General features: G+C 52.9%; 1 protein-coding gene across 3 annotated transcripts in view; it reads left to right on the top strand.

The window, feature by feature from the left end:
- Positions 1 to 3366: 3366 nt before the first annotated feature.
- The window catches only part of KIRREL3 (kirre like nephrin family adhesion molecule 3), a 384768-nt gene continuing 373992 nt past the window's right edge, over positions 3367 to 14142 (top strand). For all 3 annotated transcript variants that reach the window (XM_077787972.1, XM_077787973.1, XM_077787974.1), the window contains exon 1: positions 3367 to 3548. In XM_077787972.1, the coding sequence (XP_077644098.1) occupies positions 3488 to 3548 (61 nt within the window). In that variant the 5' untranslated portion in view covers positions 3367 to 3487. The remainder of the gene's footprint in view (positions 3549 to 14142) is intronic.

The raw sequence follows: 14142 nt of genomic DNA on the forward strand, positions 1-14142 counted from the left end.
TTGGCACCTCCACGACCTCTCAGCCCCAAAAGTGCAGCGAGGTCCTGCAGCGCGGGACAAGGGCTGTGCCTCTCTCCTATGATTTGGAGGGACAGCTGTGCCATCCTCCATTCCTTTATCCCATTTTTTTGCTTTCCAATCAGGAGTCAGCCTACCTTGGAAGCATTTGTGCTGCAAACAGGTGACAAGGGGGAGTGGTGCTCTGCAGAGGGGAAACTGAGGCACAAGGGATGTGCTTCCTTAAAGCCATGGGGGAATCTCTGAAACAGGAGCAGGGAAAACCTCCAAGTCCCAGCTCCATGTTTTTCCAGCAGGACTCTGCACAGCTTTCACTTGTCATCTGTATTTTTAAATGACAAGGAAAAGATTTTCTAAACCAGGGAAACGTGATTATTTTCCTTTCTCTCTCTCTTCCAGGTGCTTGGCTTAGCGTTGTAATACCACAAGAATGAAATCCATCTGAGTTGCTGTTGTCCTGCTGCTTAAAACCCCATTTTCTGTCAATATTGCTTCATTTTGATCAAGCTGCTTACATGTTTTATATTATTCTCTTTTTTCCCCCTCCATTTTGCTGCAGCATTTTCAGAACATTTTGTTTCTTGCACTTTCTGGTAAATACTTCTCAGTAAATAGCCTGGAAGTAAGAGAGGCAAAGGCATGAGAAAGTCTGGGCTTTCATTGTTGTGGTGTTTCGTATCTATTACATTTGTCAATGTGGAATTTAAGAAAAAAAAAAAAAAAAAAGGGAGGGGTGGGGGGAAAGAGGAATTTGCCTGTTTTATCCTCACTGGGTTCAGACAGAGAGGTTGAACATTTGCTTCTGGAATTGCCCTTTGCCTTTAATACTGCACAGGACAGGTGTGTATCCCCAAATTCCACAGGGAGATGTGGACACAGGGCTGGGAGCAGGGGGTGCAAAGGGACCCCCTTTGCAGCTGTAGATGCAAACCTGGTCCCAGCACCAGGGCAGAGCCATCCAGCACCAGCTTAATATTCCTCCCCAAAGGCTGTTCCCCACAGCTCCCTGATTTTCTCAGCTTTTTAATTGGAATGATTCATTTCCTTCCACAACACAGCGCAGATTTAAATGAGATATCCGAGAGGAGCAGCTAATAATCAGTTTGCACTCGATTTGCTCTCCTGAATCAGGTGGAGGGGAGCTGATCTTGCAGGACGCTGCTCAGGCTGCAGCAAGCCAAAATTATGTCAGGAAGCTGATTTTTTTTTTATGTCCCTGGTCCTCTAAATCAAATTTGACTACCAATGTAGTCGAAACCACAGAGGTAATCAGTTAATAAAACTTCGTACTTACCTGCTACTTCCACTCAAGGATTTAAAGCCCTTTGCAAAGGTCAGTATTGCAATGATGAGAATTTTCCAGCTGAAATGTTTTCACTGGGAAGGAGAAATAAGAAGGGAAAAAAAAAAAAAAAAGAAGAGAAAAATATTCATGATTCCTGGAAGTTAAAAATTCTGCTGTTTTGGATGCAGGCAAGGAATAATATTTTTTGTGAGAGGAAAAGAAGAAATTGCCATGCAAATGTTAATGGTGTTTTGAAGCTTCACAGGAAAGCCTGACTTGTGTAGCAGCCTTAATATACATTAGTACCCCTCGTCTGCAAGCAAACAACATTTTGCAGAATAAACTGAAACACAACAGGGAGAGCCTTGGAATTATTTAGAAATCTAATTCCCACTGAAATCAGGCACTGAGCAATTTATTCCACATACATTTAAATCAGTGCTGCTGCCAGAAAAAAAGTACACCAAAAAATGTACCACCTGTAACCTGCCAGGCACGGGGACACCACTGCAGCTGTGGCCACTGCCAGAATCCCTGCCAGGGCTGGAGGTGATGTCCTGGTGGAAAATGCATTCCAGGAGTGGAGAAATGCAAGCTCCACTTTTGCACCTCTTTCTCCCAGGGACATGAGCAGGCAGGGATGGGCAAACCAGCACACGTGGACAAACCCAAATAAGCTTGATTTCCTTAGGGATGCAGGCTAAAAATAATAATAAAAGCTCTTCATTTGCAGGGTGACTCCCCCTGCGCTGAGAGCAGAGCCTGCGTGCAGTGCTTGTGTTTCAATCAATAAAACTCAGTTCCACGCTGCTCCAAAGCCAGGTTTACCCACCTGGCACCAGTTTAGCTTGTTAGCACAAGTGCATTTTAGAAAGTTATCCTTTTTTAGCCACACCAGGGCTGGTAGTCATGGTTTGACCATGGTTTAGCCATGGTCCCACCAAGGTAAGCAGGAAGCTCCAGAACAGCAGGAAGAGCTGTGCAGCCTTTTTTTTTTTTTTTTTTTTTTTTTCCAAACTCACCTTGCAGTAATTAAAGTCCACAGCTGTAATTACTTTCTCATTTTGGTTTAATAATTGCCTCAGCCATCCCCACATGCCCCTCAGACTGGTGATGAGGGAGGCTCTGGCCTTGGTAGGCATATAAAGTGTAGTGGTAAGCAATGATTTTATTGTTTTGAATTTGATTTTTGGGCACCTCTATTCTGCCCCCAGACTCCTGCTGGGTGAAAATGAAAGGCTGTTAAAAAAAAAACTACAAAAGGATAAAAATTGTGATTAAAGAGAGGCCCTTTTGTCCCTTTGCCCAGTCCTGCAAAATGACAGTGGGAAGTGCTTGTACAGGATCCCAACATTACAAACAAAACTTTATTTTGTGGGGAGGTAGGGTATTTTTAATTTTCATTCCCAGCTCCAATGTATGCTTTGCGGAGGTGTGAAGAGCTGCTGCTCCCCTCCTGGAGGAAATAAGGGTACAGCTCTGGGGGGGGGGGTCTCCCAGAGGAGTCCCCCCATCTCCAGCTCGCTCTGGACTTGTGAGAGGCTGTTGGATATAATTTATCTCTGGGGTGGGGTGGGCACACGACATACACACATTATGTCCCCCTCTCTTTTGCCGGAATTTTGGGAGTATTCCCCTGTCTTTCAGGGGGAGGCTCTGGCTGCCCCCCTGAAAGGAGGGGAAGGCACGGACTGCCCGGCAGGGAGGTGAGGAGGGGTCCAGCGCTGCCGGGACCGATGGACACCAACCCCCCCGCGTTAAATTCCGAGCTGGGGCGGGCAGAGCCGCGCAGGTGTTGGCGCTGCTGCTTTGGGTGCCCCGTTGGGCGGCGGCGGGGGTGAGCATCCCTTCCTCCCGCACACCGGGGCCGGAGCAGCCCCGGCGCTGCCCGCTCCCCCCGGCGCGCAGCGCTCTGGGGAGGGGGCAATGCGCGAACCTTCCTCCCCGCGCCGAGCCGGCTGCGCGCAAGTTACTCCCCCTTTCCCCGGCACTTTGCCTCCCTCCCCTTCCCCCCCGCTCCAAAAGCCGGGCTGCGCCGCCGAGGCTCCGCCAGTGAAGGCAGCGCTGCCGGGGGAGGAGCTGGGGGGGCGGCGATGGAGCCGCGCGAGCGGAGCCGGCGGGCGGCGGCCTGAAGCCCCCGCCGGCAGCGGCAGCGGAGCCCCGAGCCCGAGCCCACCCTGAGGAATGAGCGCTTTCCAGGCAGACCTCCTCCTCCTGCTGCTCGGCTGCCTCCTGCTCAGCCACGGTAGGACCCCGCACTTTCCGAGCGGGGCGGACGCGAGGAGCCGAGGGGGGGTCCCCGGCTCGGGGTGGGGTGCGGGGGCTGCGTGCGGGTTTTGCGAGGGGAGCAGGGTGCGGGGGAGAGAGGGAGGATTGCAGAGTTTTCCCTCCTGCATCCCCGCCGAGGCGGCTTACCGTTCTTTCCTTTAAAAATAAGCAAAAAATCTTTAGTATGCAAATGAGTGCTTTCTGTTCCAGCTTGGTAAATTGGATCGGGTTTGTGTGTAAACACGGCTTGGCTGAGTAACAGCCCCCCACACCTCCCTCTCGCCCCCATCGCCTCCCGGTGCTTCCCCCGGTGCAGGAGGGCGATGGATGCTCAGTTTCGGTGCCGCGGAGGAGCCGCTCGGGCTGGCGGCAGCGGCTCCAGCCCGGGGACAGGAGCCTGCGGCCGAGGAGCCGGGCTAGGGAGCGATTTGCGCCGGGGGGCTGCGAGGAAGGAGAGTTGCTCCCAATGCAGGCAGCCCGGGGGAGGTGGGCACCCCGCGGGGGTGTCACCGCCCCATCCCACCTCCCCACAGCGCGGGCAGGAGCGTGGGAATCCGCAGGAATTCACCCCGCAACTTTGCAACCTGCTTGATTCCCACGCAAAAAATAAATGTAAAAAAAAAAAAAAAAGGATTAGGGAAGAGGGTGCGTTTTGGGAAGCTGTATCTGACATGGTGCTGGGTGGCTGCTCCTGGACTATCTGTCACCTGTGGAAAACGCTGAGCTGCAGCCAGACCCCGGCTTCGCCTCTGTGCTGCTCATCCCCCCCCAACGCCGGTGTCAAATCCCATCTGTGTCACGCCGCCGTGGTCCCCACGCCAGCTTTTGTGAGGGTACGGCTTGGGGATGCTTGGGAAAAAAAGAAAAAAGGGATAAAAAAACCCCAAACCCACGCAGCTAGTCCATCTGTTGATTAAATGAAGGATAAAACTTTTGGAGAGAGTAGTGCTTCTCCACGGGCAGCTGGTTTTTTGCTCAGCCAGACAGTGCTGAACATCCCCCACCATACGCTGGGTTTCACCCTATTCCCCGAGCAGGGACGCCTTGTTTGTGGTGTCTGTGCTCCTGGTTATCCTTCCCTCTTTTCCTGGGCTCGGATGTGATGTTGGGCTCTTATACCGTTTTCCCTTTTCTCTTCCCTCACTCCCTGCTTGTACTAATATTCCTTCGGGGAGAAAGCTGTGTTTGCATTTGCCTTTGCTGCTGCACAAAAGAAACCCACTGTGTCCTCGGTGTGGGTTTCTGGCTGAACAAACCTGAACTCTCGCTGGTACAGCAGGGCAGCGGCGGGGCCGGGCGGAGCAGCAATTTGGGAGCTGCTCCCGGCCTTCCGCATCCCTCGCTGCTCGCACGGACCCTGTCAGTCCCTGCAGGTCAAATGGCACTTTGCTGGCGGGGCTGGAGAAGTTTGTGAGCGGGCTCCAGCCGGGATTTGTTGGGTTCTCCCCCCGCTCCTTCCTTTTGCAGCCATAATTTTAATGTGGGTTAATGCACTTTTTAATAGCGCTGGCGTTGGGAAGCCACGGCGGCTCCTCGGCTCTGCTGCCTGAGCTCAGCCGGTTTGTCTCCTGCAGGATCGTGCATCTGCTACCTGCTTATTCATGCCGGGTTAGGAGGCACAGAGAGCGCCTTGCAGAGCATTTTCTCGGCTGTTTTCTCCCACAGGATGAGCCAAGAGCGTTTCTGTGGAGTTGCCGCTCTCCGGCAGCACCGTGGCTCTTCCCGTGCAGAGGATCCCTAACAGGATTTAATGCCCAGGGCTCCTTCAGCCACACAGTGCTGTGGGGAGGAAAGGCCTGGATGGAGGTGCTGAAGCTGATTTTCCAGCACGTGTTGTGTTTGCCTCCCCTCCAGCAGCAGCTGTGGTGTGTCCAGATGTGGTGGCACTGGCTGGTGGTGACAGAGGTGTCCCTAAGGTGTGGGATTGGGATGCTGTGTGGAAACGCATGGGGCAGCCCTGCCTTGCCCAGGAGGAGCTGCTGATCCAAAACTCACTTCAAGGGACCACTAAAATCACTTGTTTCTGCCCTTCAGGAGTTTCAGGAGCTCCTTTTTGTGGGCAAGGGTCAGGAAGGGCTGTGTTTTCTTGCCAAAGTGGCTTGAAGGGATTTGCCAGAATTAAATTCCCCTGAGACAAAGGCAGCAGTGCTGGACGGATCACCTATGCTAAAAACCCTACTTGGGATCTCTGATCTGGACACTACTTAAAAAAAAAATCTTATCTCAAACCTCCCCAAAAGGGCATTTTCCATCACGGGATTTGTACACTTGTGCCCTTGGGTTTGCATTTCATGGGCATCCTGGTGATATCCTGGCATCCTGCTGTTCCTGCAGCCCATGCAGGCTGGAACTTGGGCTTCCAAAGGAGCTTGCAGGAGGAGGAAGCTGCTTTTTTCTCCACTCTGGGGCCATGCTGCACCTGGGCACCCCAGGCATGGCTCAGCCTGGGAGGGAGGAAGATCTGTCCCACAGCTCACTGCTTCAGGGGGTCTGGGCAGAACAAATTGCCTTCCCTGGGGCATCCTCTGTCTTCCCCCCTTGCAAATAGTCTGAAGAAGCCTGTGCTGGCTCTTTCTGAGGGTTGATAGGTCAGTGCTCCAGGGCTGGTTTGCCCTGGTACCACTCACACCAAACTGTCAGGGCCACGACTTTGGTGGGAGGGAGAGAAAGTCGCAGCACAAGTGGCGTCCTGTGGAGATGGGATGTGTGGTACCCTTGGTGGGGAGGAATTGCTGCTGCCATGAATCTGCCTGCCTTTGCTTCTGCCTGGGGAATAACTCACCCGTCCCTCCCCTGCTGCAGTGCCAGCCAAACTGGGGGAGGCTGGAGACAACTGGGGGAGGCTGGAGGCAACTGGGGAAGGTGTCTCGGTGTGGGAGGTGGGGCTGTGGGGAGAGCACCACTGAAGAGGCACCTCCTCCTCTCGCTGGCCTGTACTAGATGGATTTGGCAGCATCTTAAATTTACCTTGGATGGGAAGATTTCTGCCTGTCTGGGGCTCTCTTTCCAAAGGCATGTTTGCTTTCCCTCAGGGTGATGAATACCAAGTTCTCTGGGTGTTGCAGGGTATGTTTTTCTCCTTCACAGTTCACTTGGTTCCTCCCTGGAAGCAAATGCTTTACAATCTTCTGTCAGAGGGGCCATTATCTGCAGCAGTGGCTCAACTTCCCCCTGGCTCAGCAGCAGCCCCCAGGTGGAGAAGGGTGAAATCATGCTGATGAGAGAAACCAGGCCAGTTCCACCCACCAACACTGATTTGGACCAAGAGATGAGGATTTTCACATCTTGGGGGTGGTTAGTGGGTGATGGGGAGGGAAAATACAAGGTTTGGGGTGCTGGGAGTGTGTGTGCAAGAGCTGGGGCCCTTGGGGGGTTTCTGTGTCTGACAGCCACGAGTCTGTTAATGAAAAGCCTGGAAATCTGTGGTTGTGTTCCCTCTTGCGTGTTAATTCCTCCTGCCATGTGGAGAGCAGGGCAGCTTTGCAAGGGGAGTGTGTTGGGCTGTTCTTAAACCCAGCAGGGCAGTGTCAGCACTGGGAGCTGTTTGGGAAGCATCAGGAGTGGAAGCATCCAGTGAGCTTTAAAAATGATGGTGAGGAAGAGCTCCTGAAGCCCAAGAGGTCACACCTCAGGATATTCTGTGGTTCTGGGACTGGAAATGGTTGAGTAGAAGACAGAGATGGTTTGGAAAGTGCTTTGTGAGGTGCTGCTGGTGGAAAGGTGAAGGTTTGGTGGGGGCAATGCGTTCCTTCCATGGGAAGGAAACTGAAATAAGCCTCAAGATAAAACTGGTGTTGTCCAGTCTGTGCTGTCCCAGAGGAATGGTGCAGAATTGCCTCCTCCAACACCTGTTTCAACACAATTTAGGTTTCCCATCTCCCATCTGTACCTCCTGCAGTGAGAGCCACGTGAGGGCCACTGATGACTTTGCTCAAATCAGCTTTTCTTGCAAGGTTTCAGCTCTCAGAAAAGCACAGGAGGGAGGAGCTGGGGTTTTGCTCAGGTGCCCTGTGCCAGAGGGAGGGGAGCTGGGCAGATGTTCCTCCTCGGAGTTAACACCACATCCCCACCAACCTCCCCCTTCCAAGGTTAAGCAGAGGTGCCCAGGCAGTTTATGCACAGCACATCTCAGGCTGATGTCGATTATTTCTGTGCTTTCCTGTTGGTTTAGGGGACACCAACTGGAGTCTGAACGTGCCTAGAAATCCCTGACAGGTTCCCAGCACCGCGTGTCACCGGCTCCAGCCACTCTGTAGTCAGACTGCAAATGTTAGGATAAAAAAGCTCCGTGCTCTTCTTTCTTTTGTAGCTGTAAATAAAGAGGGGAGAGGCCAATGTGCCCCTTAGGTTGTGAGCTGGCTGAGGATCAAGGGCTTTGAATAAACTGTTTTCTTCCTGTGAGCAGCCTGTGATGGAGAGTGTGGCTGCTCCAAACCTCTGATTTAATGATTGGCTTTGCAAGTTTGTACAGTGCTCTCAGCTCCTCAGCACGCTGGGTGCAGGGGGCTTTATGGAAATGCTGCTGGAGAATTGGCTTTACATCACTTCCAGAATCCTTCCAGTAGGATTAAACAGCTTCTATTTCTTTATTTATTTAAAGCCCAGCAAATTTATACCAACAATTGCTGAAGGTCCTAATTTATCTTCTGTTCAGGAGCAGTACAAGTTTTTCCTTTGGCTTCATTGAGAGGCACCTCTGGCCAAAGAGAGCAACAGAGCCACTGTGACCATGTACAAGCTTATTTTATAAATCAATAGGTAGTGAAACAAATTGGTTGTAAATCAGTCTCTTATTTGCTGAGATTTAAGGCCTTTGTGTAGCTGTGAGTTTTCGAGGTGGTCTGCCCTGCCTTCAGGGCTGGCACATGGCCTGGCTCTTGCAGGGATGTGGGAACCCAGTACTCATTTCAAACACACCAGAGAAGTGCAGGATTTCTTGCCTGGGAAGAAATAAAGTTTAAAACCTGTGCTCATCTTTTCAGGCAAAGGTTGAGCAGCAGGATCCTGGTGCTGCTCAGATCTCAGGGGTTTCCATTCCTCCTCTGTGCTGCACCTCATGGCGCATCTGTGCTCCAGACTGTTGGAAGGGGGGAAGAGGAAAGTATCCATTTCTGAATTGTGCCTTGTGGCAGGACAGAGAAAATGCTGGGATTTGGTCTTGGAAACGGTGGCCTAACAGATGTCCTGGTTCAATATGCCCTTTGAGCGTAGCCGAGCCTGTTTATTCATTGCCTCGCTGGCAAGGCCCACACTCAAGTGTTTGCCTTTCCCTGGTGGCAGCAGCAGCCTCCAAAGTGGAGCAAAGGAGCTGGAGGTCACTTGGCTGTTACATGGCTCTTCCTTTTACCGACTTGCATTAAACAGCTTAAATCTAAATGTGCTTTTAGTGCCTGTGAGCGATGGGCTCTGGGCGTCCTGCCTCTCCAGTGTCACATGCTGGAGAAGTGGGAGGTGGAACACTCGCATTGTTAAATTCAGATGCTAACTTGGGGATAAGATCTTGTCTTAATGTGTTCATTCAACGCCCCCACTCGCAACAAAAGCTACAGCAGCTTTTGGTCTGCTGCGTTTGGGGTGGAGCAGGATGTAATTGGTTTTTGAGGGCTTTGCCATAACTGCTGCTCATTAACCATTGATGCAGGCACGGTCAGACTTTCAACTCAGATAATAGATGCTGTCTTTTGTTTGCAATTACTTTGCATTGGGTGGAATTGCCGCGCAGGTTTCACATGTGTGTGGTCCTGTGGTGGCTAATTCACCTCCTAAGGGCTGCTGGATTTATCTTCTGGGCTCTGGGGTTGTCATGCTCAACATGAGGCAAAGGCAGTGGTGAGCCCCCTGCCTGGCTGGGCCAGGCCTGGGAGGATGCAGCAGCACCTCCTGAACATTTCAGGAGCCTTCTGGGTGAGCAACCCCAACATTGTGGGAGGGGAAATAGAAATGGAGCAAATTCCATAATGTGGTTTTTCTGAGGAGCTCTGCCCAGCAGGACACGCACTGCAGGCAGGAGGAGCCCTGCTGATCACGGGTGAAACGTGCACCGATGGTGGAAGGGATGAGCTCCCTCAACCTTCCCCATGGATGAGGGATCAATCTCTGTGCTGTGGGCCAGGAGTGAGTGGAAGAAGCCACAGGGTTTAGAGTCCCACCTTGCATTTTGGGCAGGTTATCATTAACTTGATATCACCTAACTCATTAAAAGGTCAGAAAGGAAAGGCCTGAATCCCTCTCGGGTGCCTGTTGTCCCGTCCCCCTCCCACCCTCTGCATAAATGAGTATTCAAGCAGTCTGCTGCCAGTCAGTGAATGTCAATATTGGATAAGTGTTTCCTTTATATCACTGCAATTTAGCATAAGCTGCTTGGAAACAAATGTCTTCCATAAGCATGAGGTGTTTCAGTAAGTACACAGTCAACATTACTATGAGGATTAAATAAATGTCAGCCCCACTTGTATGCTCAGCAGCGAGTTAAGACAGCCGAACTTGCATAATGGCCAGCACGGCAGGAACAACGGCAGGGACTTTGAGAGTCTCTCAAAAAAGTGGGATGGAAGGAGCTGCTTTGGATGGATCTGAAGCCCCTGGATCAGAAGGGGATGTGGAGACAGGTGCAGGGGTAGCTGATGATGGGAAGGAATCCTTTCCTGTGAGGGTGGGGAGGCCTGGCACAGAGGAGCTGTGCCATATCCCTGGGAGCGTCCAAGGCCAGGTTGGATGGGAACCTGAGCAACCTGGGGTAGTGAATGTCATGCCTGGCCATGGCAGGGGGGTGGAATGAGATGCATTTCAAGATCCCTTCCAACCCAAACCATTCTGATTCTCTGGTGTGGAGTGCAAAGAGATGCATGGAGCTTCCTTTTGGACAACCAGGCCTGCTCTTTCTTTGGTGCTGGCTGCAAACCAAAGATGAAAACGTGGTTTGGCCAATATTGGCTGGATTTGGTGAGGCTGCTGGCTCAGGAGGAGCAGGCTCCTCCTGCAGAGCTGCCCAGGTGACCAGTGCTAGGCTGGATCTGCGTCTGCCTTTCCCAGTGCAAACTGGAAGTTGCTTGATTGTGGTTGGTGAGACCAAGGATGAGGCTCCTCACTGCTGTGTGAGGAACTGTGAGCTCCGATTCACCTCCAGCTCAAGGAGATGAGGAGAGGGTGACACTGGTCCATGCTGGCAGCGTTGTGGGGCCTGCAGGTGCTGCAGGGTGATGGTCACCTCTGGCTGCTTTGCCTTCAGGTGTTGGGTGAGAGTTTCTCTCTGCCCAGCATGAAAAGGCCTCTGGCTTCTCTAGAGGGATTAAAACCCAGCCAGCACATGGAGATGTTGCTGAGGCGGCTGAGGCTTGACTCTTTCCCTCAAGCTGTCTGCAAGAAAAGCCTCCTCTTTACCACTCCTTTCTTTGCATCTTCACCTGCCACTCTGAGATGTCGCTTGGTGCTGTCTCGGTCAGCCCATGGCAAGTTCTGCCAGCGAGGAGAAAAGCACGGGGAGCGTGGTGGGGGCTGAGCTGGCTGTGTTTCCACCGCCGGCCATGCAGAACCGCTGCTCTCTCCCCAGCTGGCAAGGCGCTGACTGCAGCCACTTGTTCCCAGCTGCACAGAAATAACTGGAGACAAACCCGTTATCGCTCAGATGAGCCTTATCAGCTCCCCTGATGTCTGCGAGCTCTCGTTCCCCGCGGAGTGCGCTCAGTGCCGGCCGTGGCCGCTCCCGGTGACCCGAGCCGCGTCCCAGCCTGTCCGGCTGCCGCAGCTTTCCGAGGATTTCTGCCTCCTCGCCCAGCGCGATCCCGGCGGACACGGGGGTGTCCCCGTAACCCCGGCTGCGGAGCAGAGCGCCGGGGCGGCACGGGGGCAGGAATGGCCGGGTGTTTCGGCTGCAGAGCAGGTCACCTGGCGGAGCCGCTGCGGGTTTCACCCTCACCGCTCCCGTTCCGCCTGGCGGTGGCAGCAGCCGCGCTCGCATGGAGCCGAGCGCCGCGCTCCCACCTGCGAGTCACCTCCGCAAAGGGCCGAGGTGACCGCTGGGCTCCATCGCTGCGGGGATGCTCAGAGCACCGCGCCTGGCCCCCGGGGCTCGCCTAAGGCCGTGCCCTCGGAACGGAGAGGTTGTTTGAGTGCTGGGCTGGGACGAGAGCTGCGGACACTCCGGAGTTGGCACCCCAGTGTGTGGCTGGACACTGTCCAGGAGGAGCCTGAGGTGACCCTGCCTGGGAGCGCATCGTGTGTGAGTGCCGTGGGCTGCTCCGCAGGCAGGAAGGGTCGCGGTGTGGGAGGGGTATTGTAAATGCAGGCGAACCCAATGGGAAGAAATGACGATGTATGACTCAGTTCAGAAGGCTGAATTATTTCTTTATTATAACTATGCTAAAATACATCAATATACTATATAAAAGGAGGATACTAAAACGACATACTACTTTTTCTGACTCTAACACAACTCGTGACCCTCTCTGAGTCCAGACCCAGGTGGGTTGGATTGGCCATCAGGCTCAAAAAATCCTCACCAGAATCCAATCAAGCACTCACTCCAGGTAAACAATTCTCCAAACACATTCCACATAGGAAAAACAAGGAGCAGAAATAGAAATTGTTTTCTCTTTCATTTCTCTCTGTGCACCTCTATGAAAAATCCTGAGAGGGAGAGAAATGTCCTTGCCACAGAGGGAGATGTGGGGCTGTCTGACCCAACTTTGTGCCCCCCACAGCCATAAATGTACCCAAGGGGTTCCTCCCCTCCATGAGCAGCTGCACCCCTGCCTGTGGATCCGTGTGGGATAACCTGCAGAGGGAATGGCTGCTGCTCCTGGTCAGTGGTGCTGTGCTGCTCTTACTCCCCCCATGAGCTAATCCCTGGAGTGTGATTCAACACTCGCCTCTTTTCCTTCTGGCAGTGTCTTTAATAAGCCAGGAGTGACGGGGCCACCCCCCATCCTCCACAAGTGCCGGAGAAACAGAACCAACAGATGCTAAAATTAGGCACAGCTGTTTGCAGCGTTTTGTCCTCCCGATCACAGAGTCTGACACTGTCTGTGCTTATTCCTCATCTTGTCCAGACACTGAAAAGGTTTAAGACATCAAAGCTTGGAGTGGCTGTAAATTAACTCTTTCTGTCTGAGCTGAAGCTTGACTTACTGATGATGGATTTCTTGTGATTTCCTTTATTTGCCCTTCTAGTAATGGGAAATGCTAGGGAACAAGACAGGGTCTTCTCTCTGTACCTGGGAGAAAACACAGCTGCTCTGGCCTGCTCAGGAGCTTCCCCACCTAGGGGAACTAGGGGGAACATCATCAGTTCCCGCTGTCCCTTAGCCTTTATGTGCCTCAACCCTGTTGTGTGTGCAGCTGGGAGAGCCCAGCTCAGCCTCTGCATGCTGAAAGTTGTCCCAGTCCAGCCCCACATCCTGGCCATTGTCATCTGCTCTTGCTTTGGTGAGGGGCAAGATTTTCTGGGCATTTCTGGGGCACACAGGCTTTGGGTGTTGGGGTGGGTGTCACCCCAGGGCTCCTCTTTCCCTCCCTGCCCGGTGTGTTTGGCCTGGCAGTGGCTGTAGGGAGCATTTTGGGAGGAGGTGGCTGTCTCTGTCACCTGCCACCCCTTGGAAAACATCCGTTCCCCTCCACTGGGGTGGCACTAAAGTGGTGCTGTAACACTCTGGAAAGGGCAGCAGGAGGAATTTCATGGCAGAGCAGAAATGTCTTTTCTGTCAGGCCTGGAGCAGTGTACATGTCCCTCCTGACAGATCTGCGCTGATGGCAGCGGCTCAGCTCTTGGGCTGGCTGTGTCGGGGTCTGCACGGGGTTGTGAGTCTGAGGGGTCTTTTTTGTCTCTGTGTCTCTCTCCTGAGGCAGCAGCGCCTGCTGAAGATTCCTCTTGCTCCGGTCATGCTTAAAATGATAATGTTGGTTTAAGATAGACACTTGTGATAAACTGGGGAACACGGCGCCCTTTGAAATCCTCAAAGCTCTCTTTCATCGAGAGGCCTGGCTGGAATGGCAGCAGCCAGAGCATTCCAGGCTGCTCAGATTGCCACGATCCCGTGCTGACCTGCTCCTAAGGATGCTGTGCCTCCAAAGAACTGCCACCCCTCAGCCTCCTCCCCTCCTGACTGCAACAAGGTGGTGCCTGCCACACTTGGGCAGCCTCTCCGTGCAGCTTCCTGTGGTGTCCCCAGCTTGCCTCCTTTCACTCTTTCTGTGTTGGAAGCAAATCAGGATGGGAAGTGCTAAAGGAAGGCTGCTTTTCCCTGGGAAGGAGAGGGGGGAGGAGTGAAACATCTCAAGGAAAAGGACCACGAGCAAGTGCCAAGGGGTTGACAGCCCTTGGCAATCTCTTTGCAGGGGTGGTTGTAGCAAACCTTTCATCCAGCACAGTGATTTTTTCCTGCAGCAGGGAGGTTTCTCCCCGTGGTTTGGCTTTCTCCCAAGGATAGACAGAAATCCGTGTAGTGCTCTTAACCCCTGCAAGTTTCTGCTGACTCGAGCAGATCGGAGTTGTTGTCCCAGTGGGAGCATCTTGTTCAAAATCAGAAGAAAAGTTGAACTTTTGAAACTTGTAGAGCAGGAAACATTCAAAAGTT

Source organism: Lonchura striata, chromosome 23, assembly GCF_046129695.1.
Source record: "Lonchura striata isolate bLonStr1 chromosome 23, bLonStr1.mat, whole genome shotgun sequence".
Lineage (NCBI taxonomy): Eukaryota > Metazoa > Chordata > Aves > Passeriformes > Estrildidae > Lonchura > Lonchura striata.